Source organism: Paramisgurnus dabryanus, chromosome 8 (assembly GCF_030506205.2).
Source record: "Paramisgurnus dabryanus chromosome 8, PD_genome_1.1, whole genome shotgun sequence".
In the NCBI taxonomy this organism is placed as follows: domain Eukaryota; kingdom Metazoa; phylum Chordata; class Actinopteri; order Cypriniformes; family Cobitidae; genus Paramisgurnus; species Paramisgurnus dabryanus.
Window position 1 is genome coordinate 25,450,218 of NC_133344.1, and position 14,839 is coordinate 25,465,056.

General features: G+C 37.8%; 1 protein-coding gene across 4 annotated transcripts in view; it reads right to left on the bottom strand.

Annotated features, from left to right (window-relative positions):
* The window catches only part of arhgef12a (Rho guanine nucleotide exchange factor (GEF) 12a), a 73,811-nt gene that overhangs the window by 38,986 nt on the left and 19,986 nt on the right, over positions 1 to 14,839 (bottom strand). For 3 of the 4 annotated variants that reach the window (XM_065281200.2, XM_065281198.2, XM_065281199.2), the window contains exons 3-5: positions 13,036 to 13,130; positions 9,937 to 9,993; positions 1,738 to 1,836 (exon numbers count right to left, since the gene is read on the bottom strand). In XM_065281200.2, the coding sequence (XP_065137272.1) occupies positions 1,738 to 1,836; positions 9,937 to 9,993; positions 13,036 to 13,130 (251 nt within the window). The remainder of the gene's footprint in view (positions 1 to 1,737; positions 1,837 to 9,936; positions 9,994 to 13,035; positions 13,131 to 14,839) is intronic. The other variant, XM_065281201.2, reaches the window with a different exon arrangement.

Sequence of the window (14,839 nt, forward strand, 5' to 3'; positions counted from 1 at the left end):
GTAAGATTTGGATTTGTTTGATCCCAAAAAGTAGAATTATTCTGATACCAGCAGTTCTACAATACAACATTTCTATTTTTTTTTTTTATGTTGCTCTTTATTTAGTTCAATCCTTATAATGATAAAGTATTCATTGTATAACATTGGGCTACCATTTTAACCTTACAGTCAATTAAGAAAAAAAGTCCATATAAATCCCTAATAAAGCAGTCAATATCAAACAAAAATGGAACATTTTATATTTAACGAAAGTAATATTTAACTTTAACTTTCATTTTACACTGTACAGCATATTGATTACAATCACAGCTATTTCTAAAGGACACCAAACAGTCAAAAGTAGTTTTAACAACCGGCATCTCTACAAATGTAAACTACCGGACATTCAGCCTCTTTATGACTCCAATGTGCATAATCAATCTTTGTTTTTGTTGTTTGTGGGCCAGAAAAACAGACTGAATGTTCAATTGAAATAAAAAGTGAAGGAAAGGTGTGTTGTTTTATTGTCTCTTCAAGTAAAAACACTTATTGACCCAATACTGACCAAACTACCTGCTGTTTTTTTACATAGCTAATAATAGTCAACACTGAGTGCGTTTACATGCACAGTCTTACGCCGACTATGCTTAATAAACTGATAACATGTTGGGTCATGTAAACGCGTAAAATGGTTTTCTTTTATCGGGGAAAGCCCATAAACGACGTAAGCAAAAATGATCGGCACAGGTAGTTTTTTGCTCATTACCCTACTTTCACGTGGCATGTAAACACCTTTAACTGGCTTCTCGCAGTTTTGTTCATGCACGCATGTCTCTGTGTAAGAAGATAAACATCACACGAGAAAGTAAGCGCAGAGTAATGTATAAAAGTCTCAGCTCAACTAAAGCAGTTATAAAAAAGTTCATTTTACATTTACAGATTCTGCAGGCACGAGAAGCGATACAATAGTATAGTTTAAGACAGATTTTCCATCTTTTTTTGAGAACTATATGTACTATAGGCGGTGACGTCACTATCTATGAGAAACCTGACTCTCCAAAATCTCCAAGTCCCATGTAAACACAAGAAACATTTTCTGCATAGCCGTTTTGTTGATTTGCATGTAAACGTATGAAACAGTTTTCTATAGTAAGCAGATTTTTTATAGTTATCCGCTTATTCTGTGCATGTAAACGATCTGATCCAGATTAAACTGTCACCCAGGCTATATAGAAATACTAGTTGGCAAAATCTATTAAATGCCACATCCTGAAAGTGCACAAAAGACGAATGTAAAATGACAGTGGATCACATTCAAACTTGGGTTCTTTGTAAGCAACACGCATCACAGTGCCCCCTAATGCATTATTCAGATTATTAATTTTTACATGATAAATTCTGCCCATCATCATTTGCAATTTTTCTAGCTCCATCTTATCTAATGATTTTGCACCCGTTCACAGTCCTGCCAAAAAAGAAAACTGTTTTTGGCCAAAAAGCTTGCATGCACTTAGAGGGTTTTGCAATGAAAGAGAGTCAAATCTGTTAACTAATATTTTTATTATAATCAATACTCTACTAAATATTCTATTTTTTGATTCCATTGATCTTTGCCAAATCAATCATGTCATTTAAACTGTATGCAGCCCTGCTCCTCTATGTTCCTTTACGAATCCTTTAATTGATTCTAGTCAGAGCACAACAGCTCAAATTCTGACCTGCAGCCAAATCACATCGGCCCACGAAAGGCTCTCTTACCCTGTCTGACGAGCTGCACGAAAACAGGGTTGTCCCCGCTGACGGTCAGCCCAAAACCGTTCTCATCTTTCTGAATGATCACGCATCTCTGAACCAGCCCTGGAGGAATGGAGAAAAATGAGAAGAGAAAGAAAGTCATTATTAGGAGGGAGCTGTGACCCTTATTTTTACTGGATTGTCAATGTTGTATTGAGGTATTAATCAGAAAGGCTCATCGAAGCAGACTGCAGTAGCAATGACTTCCATACCTAACCAAAAGGAATTGTGAGTAAGTGCAAGCAGTCACAGTCATAAAGTTAGCAACATTAAAATCTGCCGAGTTTTAAAATGAACACATTAATCACGCGGCCCACTTAAAATCTAGAGGAAACCTGCAAGAGGAGCTGTGGTCTGATGCTGTTAGTGTGAGAGACTGTAAGAATTTATAGTCAGCCTTGACAAAGATTCCACTTCAATTTAGCTGTTGAATAAAGCTCATCCCTCCAAAAGGCTTGATAATCATAAATGGTAATCTCAGTTCAAGCAATACAATAATATAACCTGAAGTAATACTTTCTTAATAGTAGTATGGGAGAAAATGTGAGACTTCTTGAACCAACACAGGTCAAAGAGGGTTCATGATAATAGAAGACATCCATCTAAACATTATCTGATCACTTGGTTGAGCACACAGTTGGGTACTAAGATAGCTTGATCATACAAATCCCAGGACCCTTTTAGGCACAGTAGGAGATATAGGGGTCATTTGTAGTATTAGTCTTAATTTACATTTAAAGGGATACTTCATTAGCATTAGGGGTGGGAAAACAGGTTTGAAACTATAAAGTGTTAAGACTGACTTTGCTCACGGTTCACTCCAACTCCGATGAACCCAGAGTGCTTCATGTACTTTGCTACTGCTTCGATTGAATAAACTACTTTTTGATTGAGACCTTCAACGTCATCATTTTTTCTTACATTTGGCGAGCCAACCAGCGAGGGATTTCCAAAAAAAAAAAAAAAAAAAAAGCGGGGAAAGGTAAGAAAGACGGACTTTTCTTCTTTAATGCTGTTTTTGTTTTAGGGAACCCCCTCGTTTAAAAAAATCTAGAAAAGAAAATTGTAAGGAGAGGAAGGAATTTAGTTTGTTTAATTTAGCAGGAGGAGTTCTTAAGCCTATTCTTTACAATTCTGTTTGAGATTCTAATGAAACTGAATTAACCCGACGCAGTGTGGTGGCAGAGTTGTATTGGAATTTTTGTTTCTAACGTAATTGAAGCAAAGTGTTTAAGTTGGTGTGTTTCTAAAGTAACTGAAACGTGGTGTTGTGTTGTTATAATTTCTGTTAAGATTCTAAAGTAACTGAATCAACCCGACGTAGTGTGGTGTCAGAATTATAACAAAAGAGTTTCTAAAGTAACTGAAACTAGTGAGAGCCCGACGCATGGTGGCTCTGTGAAGTTTAAAACTAAAAACCCGAAGCAGTGTGGTTTTGCTCGACGTACTGTAGCAGAGTTTTAAACGTGGTATATAGTGTTGTAAGCCCGAAGTACTGTGGCTAGATAGTTTTAAAATATAACACAGAATCCCGACGTAGTGTGGTTTTGTCCGACGTACTGTGACAGTGTTAAATTTTAATCTATTTGTGGGTATTGGTGAAGCAGAGTTTGAGGCCCAAAGGAGTGTGGCCTCCAAAGTAGTGAGACTATCAAGTTAAAAGAAACTTGGTTTGGAATTGTTATAATTTCTGTTAAGATTCTAAAGTAATTGAATTAACCCAACGTAGTGTGGTTGCAGAATTATAACAAATGAGTTCCTAAAGTAACTGAAATCTAGAGAGCCCAACGCACCGTGGCTCTGTGAAGTTTAAAACAAAAACCTGAACCAGTGTGGGTTTGCACGAGGTATTGCAGCTGTGTTTTAAACTTGATAACTGTTGTTACCCCTGAAGTGCTACAGCTAGGTAGACTGTTGTAAAATATAATACAGTGTGGTGTGTCCAACGTATTGTGACAGTGATATATTTTAAACTGTGAGCATTTGTGTAGATGAACTTAAGGTCCAACGGACTGTGGCCATGTCTGAAGCAGGAATTTTCAGGTTCAGAGGCCTGACATATTGTGTTGTAATTCATACAGTAAGTGTCCGACATACAGTAACTACCAGACTAACGAATATCTTAAAGCAACTAGATAACGTGTAGTCATAGTAAGTGTAAGTTGTAAATACCTATTGAATTATTGCACAAAATTCAGTAAGACGTTTGAAATGGAAAAGCTGATTGTAAAATACATTACCAAGCACGGCTCACATGGAATGTTTGATGGGATAGAGAACGTTGTTGATAAGCCATATGAATGGGCTATCTCTAAGTTTGAAACTTCTAAAATGCCTAAAAATGAAAAAGGAAAGATTGCCAATGCGCTTCAAGCGGTTTTTGCTTCGTACAATGTAATTAGGAAGAGAGTAGATGAGTTAAAAGCTGAAAATGAGCGACTTAGTGTTGAGGTGATTTCTACAAAAAATTACCAGGCCATTGAAACAATATGGAAAGAAGAAAAGCTCAAGATGCAGAATGAGATTGCACTCCTTAGAACTAACAAGGACATGTTTAAATCATCTGTGGAAATTTTGGCCAACAATTTGGAGGAAGCACAGACAGCTTGTCAATGTATGATAATGAATGGCACAACTGACAAAAATGCTAGTAAGACATTGTTAGATGTTACAGTGTGTAGTCCAGTTTCAGAAATGCCAGATTTGCAGGAAGAAAGTCCTGAGGCTTGGGAAAGAGATTCTCAGTCATTTAGAAGTCAGTACTCTGACTGTGCAGTTAGATTTCCAATGGCACCAGTTCATGTGACTACAGCTATGCGTGCTAGTGAAGGAAGGGGAGAGCGAATGACCTCTACCATGGTCAAAGCATTTAATCCAACTGAACTAGAAATTGTGATCAAGAACATTGGGAAATTTGACCCTGCCAAGCAGGACCCATTAGATTTTCTAAAGAATCTGGAACAATATGCAGATCTGTATAATTTTACTGATGGCGATGCCTGTGTTGTGCTAAAAATGTGTCTGCCTGATACTTTGTCTGGAGCCTTAACTAAGAAAGTAAAGGAAAGAACAGCAAATAAGTCAGAGAGGAAACAGGCACTTCTTGAAGTTTTGGGTATGATGTCAATTGATTGGGATAAAATATCTGAGATGCACATGAGGAAAGGAGAGCACCCAGCAGCGTTTTCAGAACGATTACTGGAGACATTTAAAACTTTCAGTGGCAATCCTGATATTACTAAGAATGATGTCACTTTCAAGTCTGCCTTGATTAACAAATGTGATCCACTCACTCATTCTGCTGTGTCAATGCTCGTAACGCCTTTCTCTGAATTTGATGACATTATTGCTAAAATGACACAGTTTTACAACAATAATGCTAATAGTCAAATGAAGGGTGCCAAATCTAGACATCCAGTTGCTGCTTTTGGCAGAACAGAATATTCTAGATTAACTGATAGCTTCCATCATAGACAAAGGAGATTTGCAGGAGTAAATTCAGAAGGTGTTATTCTTTGCTATGCATGCGGAAACGCCGGTCACATTGCTAGACATTGTCAAGACAATAAGAGACATCAAAACTTTGTCTGTCATGCATGTGGAAAAGATGGTCACATTGCTAGGCATTGTTCAGAGAAAAGATGGAAAGATAAGGAAGTTGTTTGCTTTAGATGTGGAAAGACAGGACACAAGGCAAGACAGTGTCACTTTTCACATAAAAGACAGATGGGCTTTCATGATTTGCTTAAGAAAATTGACAATTTAGAAACCCAGTTAGCACTGTTGAATGGAAAGAAGGAAGAAACCTTGCCAGACACATCACTGTGTGAACAATATGACTGTAACTCAGTCACAAGCAGATGTTGATGTGAACTAGAGAATTGTTTTATGATAGTACCACATTTTAGGAAAAATATGTTTACTATCAAAAGGGGGGTGATTCTTGAAGATTCATGAAAAATGATTTAATGTGATTGATATGTAAATTTATTTAGAAGAAATGTTTTAATGGCAATAATTTAAAAAATATATTTTTTAAAACATAACTGATGTTTGATGTTCTGTGATTAAACATATGTGACTTTGATGTTTTGAATGTGAAAAATTATTGTGGGGGAAAAGGGGGGCAACCTCTTCTATTCTTCTTGTTTCAGGTGTAAGCATGGAGATGTCTAAAATGTATAACCTTAGGGAGAAAGACGATTTGGACCAGAAGGCCAACAGGACAAGTGATGCCAGGGTACTTCCTCAAGAAAGAGGAATCAGGACTTCTCTAGAGTTACTACTGGAATAGGAAATCCAGATATTTCCAAACTTGCTAAGATCCAGAACGACAGATCTAAAAGATCCTGTGACATACGAATCGGAACAATAGCTATGAAAGCTTCATCTAAGGAACTGGTTTCAAAATTGAAAAAGATTGGACAATCGATAGGAGAAGCACAAATAAATCAAACAATTTCCAGAGAGTATGGACAGCAGTCTTCCTACCAAGGTGGAAAACCATATTATGAAGACTCACTACATATGACACTAGAATGAGACTACAATGTATGCTATGCTTTAAACAATTTTCCAGGAGCAAGGAAATTTTGAGTTTGAGAAAATTCTAAAGGTGGACAATCTTGGAACATTACAGGAACATGCTCTTAAAAGAAAGGAAGAACCTTCCTAGATTTGTTGCAAAGTTGTCATCAGAAGAATGGCAGGGAATAAACACAGACTGTTGTGACAAAACCCCATTTGGTTTCATGTGCTAGTGTGACATGGTGGAAAAACAACTATTATGTGAAGCACCAGAAACGGACTTTGATGATTGTAAAGTTAAACTCACTCATATGCAGAATCATTTCTCAAGGATAATAGTCACAGATGAGAGAAATTGTGGTACTACACCTTGTATATGTGAATGTGACCCAACAAATACCATCCTATTTTAAGAAAATATTCCAGAATTGATTTTAAATTGCCAGTATTAGACAACGTGTTAATGTCATTGATCTTAATGAGAAAGATAGGGTAATGGGGAATTAGCTATTCAGATTTACTTTGGGATGTAACCTTCAAAACAGTGTGTATATCTTACTCATTGTTTGTCAATGTATTATGCTATGCTGTATGTGTTCTCTATTAAGACACCAGATTGCAGATACTTCAATGATCACCTTAGGACGTTCCCGTTGGCTGTGATGGTTCTTGAATATTTCTCTCCCAAACCCAAGAAATGTTTGTTTCATATTGCCAAATTTTAGGAGAGACCTTATGATAATCTTGCCTAATGGGATGGAGCGATAACCAGTGTGCATGAGGTGATGACCCAATGACGGGTAAGATTCTCCATTGGCCAGATGGGGGACAACCTAAGCCAGGGTATTGCCGCCACTGGGCACCTGCCCTAATATTAATGGGAGGTGTAATCTTTATGAATGGAGTGGAAGTGATGCTTCTCTGCCAAGAGCATCAAACGGGGGATTGTAAGAATTTATAGTCAGCCTTGACAAAGATTCCACTTCAATTTAGCTGTTGAATAAAGCTCATCCCTCCAAAAGGCTTGATAATCATAAATGGTAATCTCAGTTCAAGCAATACAATAATATAACCTGAAGTAATACTTTCTTAATAGTAGTATGGGAGAAAATGTGAGACTTCTTGAACCAACACAGGTCAAAGAGGGTTCATGATAATAGAAGACATCCATCTAAACATTATCTGATCACTTGGTTGAGCACACAGTTGGGTACTAAGATAGCTTGATCATACAAATCCCAGGACCCTTTTAGGCACAGTAGGAGATATAGGGGTCATTTGTAGTATTAGTCTTAATTTACATTTAAAGGGATACTTCATTAGCATTAGGGGTGGGAAAACAGGTTTGAAACTATAAAGTGTTAAGACTGACTTTGCTCACGGTTCACTCCAACTCCGATGAACCCAGAGTGCTTCATGTACTTTGCTACTGCTTCGATTGAATAAACTACTTTTTGATTGAGACCTTCAACGTCATCATTTTTTCTTACAAGACAGACACTGCTTCAAAAACTAATAGTACTGAATGTACTGTATAACAATCAGTCAGAAATCAAAACCAATGTCTTCAAAAAAAATTATCTTTAAGATGCCAGCATATATTAGCCTGGTCCAACCAGACTCTCGTACATTCATTATTTTGTACAGAGAGTCTGGCCACGCTCCATTGCAAAGCGTTACTTCCGTTAAGGAGGGTCCTCTGTTGAAGTTTAAAACTATTGGATCTGCCCAGAGTCACTCTAAGGGGCTGGACACACCAAAACTTTTAAACGCGGCTGAAAACGGCTTGAGGACGCCGAATGACAGCTGTTTTTCAGCTGAGTGCCAGCTTTCTTCAGCTGAGCGCTTTGGTAGCTGTGATACTTCAGCTGCGAGCCGGTTGGTTGCTGCGGTAATGTCCCGCCCCTCCTCCACTGTGATTGGGCAGCCGTATGAGAACTGACAATGACGAGCGGAGCTTTTCTCCCAAAGTTGAATCTCTTTCAACTCTCGACGCTCAGCGCCGAGCGCGGAAAAACCGCCGAGCGCCGGTTCTCAGCGCGGAAAAAAACGGCTAGAGCTGCTGGCTTATTTGAAAAACGCTGAGCTTCCATTGGAAACAATTGAAAACATGCGCCGGGCGCGGGCGTAAAAGTTTTGGTGTACACAACCCCTTAATCTGCCATAACCAATCGCTAACGTCTGGCGCACGACATCAACGTCATCATTCTTAGCCACCCCCCTCTGTTCGCTGATTGGACCTGTAGATTTTTGCCGGAAAAAACGAAACTCTGCACAGCAGTCCCAGACGTTGTACTGAAGCGAAATGAAAATTAAGCGGAAGCACGTAGGAGGGCGGAGCCAGGCTAAGCATATATATATCTTAGACTCGGCTAAATAATGTTTTAGGTTAAATAATACTTCTTAATGAAAAGCACCCATGGAAATCTGGATTATCATAGAAAATAGATAAAATGCCATAGCAAACAAACCTAATATAGAAGTAATTGCAGAATGCAACATTCAGTGGTAATCATTACAGAGTTTAAGCAATACATGTTACAAAATTTGATGATGTTGTGAAGTCATAACTATACTAACTAAACCTCTGTTATACTAAACGTCTGTGCTAGAAGTCATTGAATGTAACAAAGAAAGTGTTTCTTGATCAATTACATTCTGAGCCATCAAAAATAATGCTGTCCATTGTTGTTATAATGGCTCTTTCCAAAGCATAGTGCAAGCAATGCCAAGGTTGTGAATTGCAAATGCATCAATGTAAATTTGAAACTGACATTGGGACACAGCCCACAGTGCTTAGTTAACTCCAGTTTCTTTCAAAAATTAACCAATACAGTTCAAAACATATTTTACTTTCTTCTGTGGAGCACAAAAGGAGATGTTTTATGTCTGGGTGAAACAATTACATAATCACCACAAGTCTAAATTTCAGATGTCCAATAATTGTGCTAATTTCTGTGCGTTTCGGCAGTATGTTTGGGTACCAAATACATTGGTGAATCTGAGATTTTAAAATGGACAAGTTGATGTGTTCTTCAGCCATTCATTTTGAATTTTTTACTAACAGCATAACTTTCATAATTATTGGTTATTACATTATATTATTTAGTAGTGGATGTTTAGGATTTACCACCCAGCTGCTTCACAGACAGTTATAAAACATTTCAATTTGGGTGAACTATAGCGTCACTTAAGAAATGCTGATAGGCCAAACAAACACTATGGTACTCAAACATACAAGCACGGTCAAACGCACAGCCTTGTAAAGCATAGTTTATTTAACTCATACGTTTGACGCATACACATTGTGACAAAATGCAATAGATCTCCTGGGCTTCATACTACATTCTCCTGTAAGCACATGCGCGACCTGGGTGTACAGTGCCAGCATACTATTTAATGACAAAATGTGCGCCTTGTGCACTATTCTTGGACCCTCGCGTATGCGTAAAAATGAGACTTCTAGCTTTAGGCCTCATTGTGCTGGAGGTACAGGGCAAGATACATTTCTGTGCAAGCATGTCAGTGTGGCTGGTAAAGATGGCTGGAGGTACAGCTACAGCTACAGGTTTTGAGAAATAATTATTCACAAAAAAAAACTGAGCCAGAAACACAGCAACAGTTTGAGCGTCTTACCACAGGACTCGGATCTCCCATCAGCCAATACAAATCCACTCTTCTGCACCAGGACGTCTGAGCAACACAACAATATGATACAACACAAGACACACATATGACAGACAGCACATGAGACTTAAATGAAAAAAAAGCAATAGAACAAATACAAAAGTGTGGCTGTTTTGTTAAAAAGTTCAAGCTAAACTTTATCGACCCCTTTAGCTGAATATCACAGAAAATTTTACTGGTTCTACAATTTGAAAACGCAAACAAAAATCCTGTTTATAGAAATGCACTTGAATGAAAGTGTATGGGGCCAGGCATGCTAAAGAGTTACATTTTGTCAACACAGAAATTTTGTGTTACTTAAGCTATAAAGTTGTCAAAATGGTCCTATTAGTTATGGGACTACTGCTCTCATTTACATTTATAGATTTGGCAAAAGTCTTTATTTAAGCAACTAAAGCCATTTTCACAAAGAGATTACGAAAGATACACAAAAATGCATCTGGGATTTGTCTGGGATTGTTCCACAGCGTCTGAAGTTTGATAATTATCCGTGATTTCTCTCTTGAAAAACCATGCACATGCATTTTAGTTTGAAACCAGATCATAAGGAGCGTGTGATGCGCTGTTCTGTCATGCATAGTGACGAGTACCCTGATCTCTGCTTCAGTCCAGTTTGCAGACATTTCTTTCTAGTTGTGAATATTGGTCTGCATTTAAAAACCAAACCATAACTTCTGGTTGCGATGACACGCATGTCCTCACTACAGCGCACCCCTTACAGCATTGTTTCTGCGTCTTGTTCACACATAATGCTTTCTGTAAATGTTATTGCAATGTTACTAGGTCCTCTTTAAAGGAGCCATACACTGAAAAAAAATATTCATTGAATCTAATCAATTTTTTTAAGGTAAGTGGTTGCAATCAATTTATTTAAGCTACATTTAAACAAAAAAGATTAGTAAAGAAAAATAAAATATAAAACTTTTGTTTAAATGTAGCTTAAATAAATTGATTGCAACCACTTACCTTAAAAAAATTGGTTAAATTCAATGAATCATTTTTTTTTCAGTGTACCAGAACATTTATGGGACGTGTTTGTGTAGCCTCTCTGACAATTTTCTAAACATTTTCTGAGATGAAAGGGCTATGTTAATGGGGTTTTATAGTGCATTCAATGTAATAAATCAGTATGTGTGTCAAAATTCTCTGTGAAACTCACAATAAATACTTTTCAGTCTTTAGGGTTTAACCTGCTCTGAACCAGGAATACTCTTTAAAGGTTCCCCAGGTGCTAACCCAGAAATCAATGAAGTGCATTTTATCAGCACAAATGCAGATATAACCAGTAAACAGTAGGGCTGGACAAAAAAAACACGATTTTTCGATTAATCGTTTTTTAAAACATGGTCGATTAAAAATCAATTCTCAAAGGCCACGAATCGATTATTTTTTTTAAATGAAATAACCTGATCCTGTTTGATCAAGTAATGCAACTGTTTTGGCTTTTCTGCATACATTTTTCATTTTGCATCAAAATTGTATTGTATTTAACATAACTGAATGCATTTGAAAACTAGAGATGGGTTCTGTAATGTACCCAAGTGTACCTAAAATCAAAAAAGTGTAATATACAGGTGGGTGGCTTTTAATTTCTTTTTATTAATTACCCACTTGTAAACTTATGTTAACTTTTTTTTATAAATAAAGTATTTGTATTAAATCTGTATTCATTGAGTTGAATTGAGAATCGAGTATAAAAATCTGTCAAAGAATCGAACCGAAATTGAATCGATCCGATAGCTTATGAATCGATATCGAATCGATCCAAAACATCCGAATCGATACCCAGCTCTAGTAAACAGTCTGAGGTAAAAAGTTCAAAAAGATAGATAGCCCTCAAAAACAGTTGCACATGTGAAGTACGACTACAGGTGGAAACAGTAAAGTTAATCTTAAAAAAAATCAGGTTGTGGTATTACTGATATTGTTCAACTGGGACTTTTCGCTTGCCATCTATAACAATTACCAAAACTAAAACCTAGCACATAAAACAGCCACACTTCTAAAGAAAAATCTAAGGGTACAGCACACTGTGGTTAGGGTGAGTTAGTCATGCATCAGAAAAGATGAGCCCAACACCAGAGAAAGTGAAAAGAAACCAACATGCACCAGTCACCTCCAGTCAATGCACTTCCCTTTAATTCACTTACATAACTGATAACAGTATACACCAATGTTGGAGAAACTAAATTGAAATTGTAGCTTATTAAAATTAAAATTCAAGATAAAAATTGTTAAAACACACACAGGACAATCTTGTAGCGGTTCTTAAATCTGTTCTTTCCCATTTGAATTGTTTAATGGTTTTAATCTATTTAGCTTTTACTGACATTAGCATCCAAAAACAGCATCTGCGTTATAAATAACATGTGCCGTTTTGTCATGCTACACTGCTAATTGTTGGAAAAAGTAGCTTGAGTAAACTACACTAGCATTACTAATAAAACAGTTACGTTTATAGCTTCACTCTCCAACAGTGGTGTACGACTGCTTAAAAAACAGAATATCCTGAAGAAATTCTGTCATCATCTCATTTCCAAGCCAGTCTCATAAAAACATGAAAACAGCTCCGCAAAACAATGCGAATCGTTTTTTAATTATTAACGATTATCGCATTGTTTCCAACCATAAACATCACATTAACAAGCACGCCCAACTCTGTTTCCCCTTCGGCGCTCTCCACAGCAGCCGAGATGAAAAACAGAGCCGAAACTCCAAAGAAAAACTGACAATGTCTTTTAACTGCCAAAGCTGTGGCCAGGAACATGTGCATCGGTTATGGTCAGCAAGTATGAATCACGCCGCTGTTTAAAGTCGTTCCACTGCAGTTAGTGGACGGGCGCAGCCCTCCATCTGTGCTGTGTGCGGAGAAAACTGTTTCCATTTTAAAGTCTGAAGAGACCGTGTGAGAAGAACAGTGCGCTTCAGTCTACACCACACACACAAACACAAGCTCAGGACACCCTTTAGTACAGTTAAACACTACTGTTCTGTATGAGTAAAGAAAGTGTGAGTGTTACGGAAACAAAGTTTGTTGATGTCATTTACCTGTAGGGTCAAATTCGTGTGTGGGGGTACCAGGCAGCTTGTCGCTTTTGGGCCTCTTGTCAGAAGGGTGGTCTCTGCTGAGGATGCTACTGGTTCTGGAAACACAGATAATGGAAATCCATGTCAATAAACCACATTAACCATTTAAAAATACATTTATGCATTTGACGACTGGTTCATTCAAGATATGTTTTATTAACATATGTGATCCATGGGACCTGCAAATGCTATGCGTCATTATCATTAGACATGGATCTGTGGTTCTCAAACTTTTTGGCATGCACCCTCCCCTGTCTAGGGTGCTTCCCTTTGAACAAAGAAGAAAATAAATTCATGATATAATCTCAAAGTAGTCTTATATTTCTGAAGTTTACTTGTATGTTTTTTATCAAATGTCATAAAACTGGGGGTGCCCTGGCACCATATTGCATAAATCGTCATCCGCTGCTTTCAGATGGAGCGACATTTACTACACAGAGACATATTTCACAGAGAAGCTAGGCAAAATCGCATACAATATCGGAGGGGATTTTCCACGATTATCTTCTTGGTGAAATTCGTCTCTGTGTAGTAAATGGCGCTACATCTGAAAGCAGGTGATGGCGATTTACTACTAATCACCGAACTGGCTTTATGGATGAGACACGGATGAAAAATCGGACAATCGCAGGCGATTGTTTTTGCCCAGCTCTACCCCCCAACCACTGACCTAGTTGAAGTAGTCAAATGTCAACCATATATCTGCATTATACAGACCACCCTGCCCTATAAATATCAGCATCGACCTTTGAAAAAAAAAACATTTAGGTTGAGCAGTAATTTAGATCCGTTTTAAAGGCACAAACTGATGGTGGTGGGTATTGGTTTGTCTTGTGCGGTGTTGCGTGGCGTGCGATCACTAATAGCTTTGTCAATATTTAGGTCAGCAGATGTACCTGCATTAATGTAGGCCTATTCATTAACATTGTGACATTGATTAAGAGACTCCTTACGTGTTCTTCATCAGCACGCTGCTGTTTTGAATGGAAAAAAGCCCAAAAAAGTAAAAAAGCCAACATATACCAGTATGTCTCCATGTCTAAATGTATCCAGGCAGTAAGGTGTGGTGAAGTGAGTGTGTTTAACTCTGGTCTGGTCTTACAGACTGTGTGCGACTCTGTTCTCTGGGCCAGTCGGTGATGGTACAGGTACACAGCACTGAAGAAGGCTTTTGTAGGCCTGCATCTAACTGAGGCTCACTGTATAAGACATTTACTAGTAGTCCTCTGCTATATTCTTTAACTGGACTTGTGTAATTTATAACAAAACATTCTGATTTAAAATAAAACTCTTGAACAAAGCTTTCAAAAGAGAAATTACTTTAAACCTTGTGGGGGATGAAAAGAAATGCCACATAGAATATTTGCATATGATAATGCAAAAAAAGTAGATTTACAGGTAAAAAATTAGGCTATTCCTTTAGCTCAACTGGTAGAGCAATGCATTTCAGTGCAAAAGTCATATCTTCATTCTCCAGGGAGCACACATATGATAATGTATACCTTGCAACACACTATAAGCAGGGGTGCACATTAATGGTCTTCTCGAGTCCAAAGAAATGTACCTGACATTACCCGAACCACTTTCTACCCAAACCAGAGGTGCATACAAAAAAAAACCCAAACAAGGCAGACCCGAGAAAATAAAACCCAAGTCTGACCCCCAACCCGTGGCAATAAAAAAACCTGAATGTAAACGGCACCAACATGTGTGCAGTCTGCAGCCCTGCACACTCCATTCAGACAGAAAAGACAGTTTGGGTCTT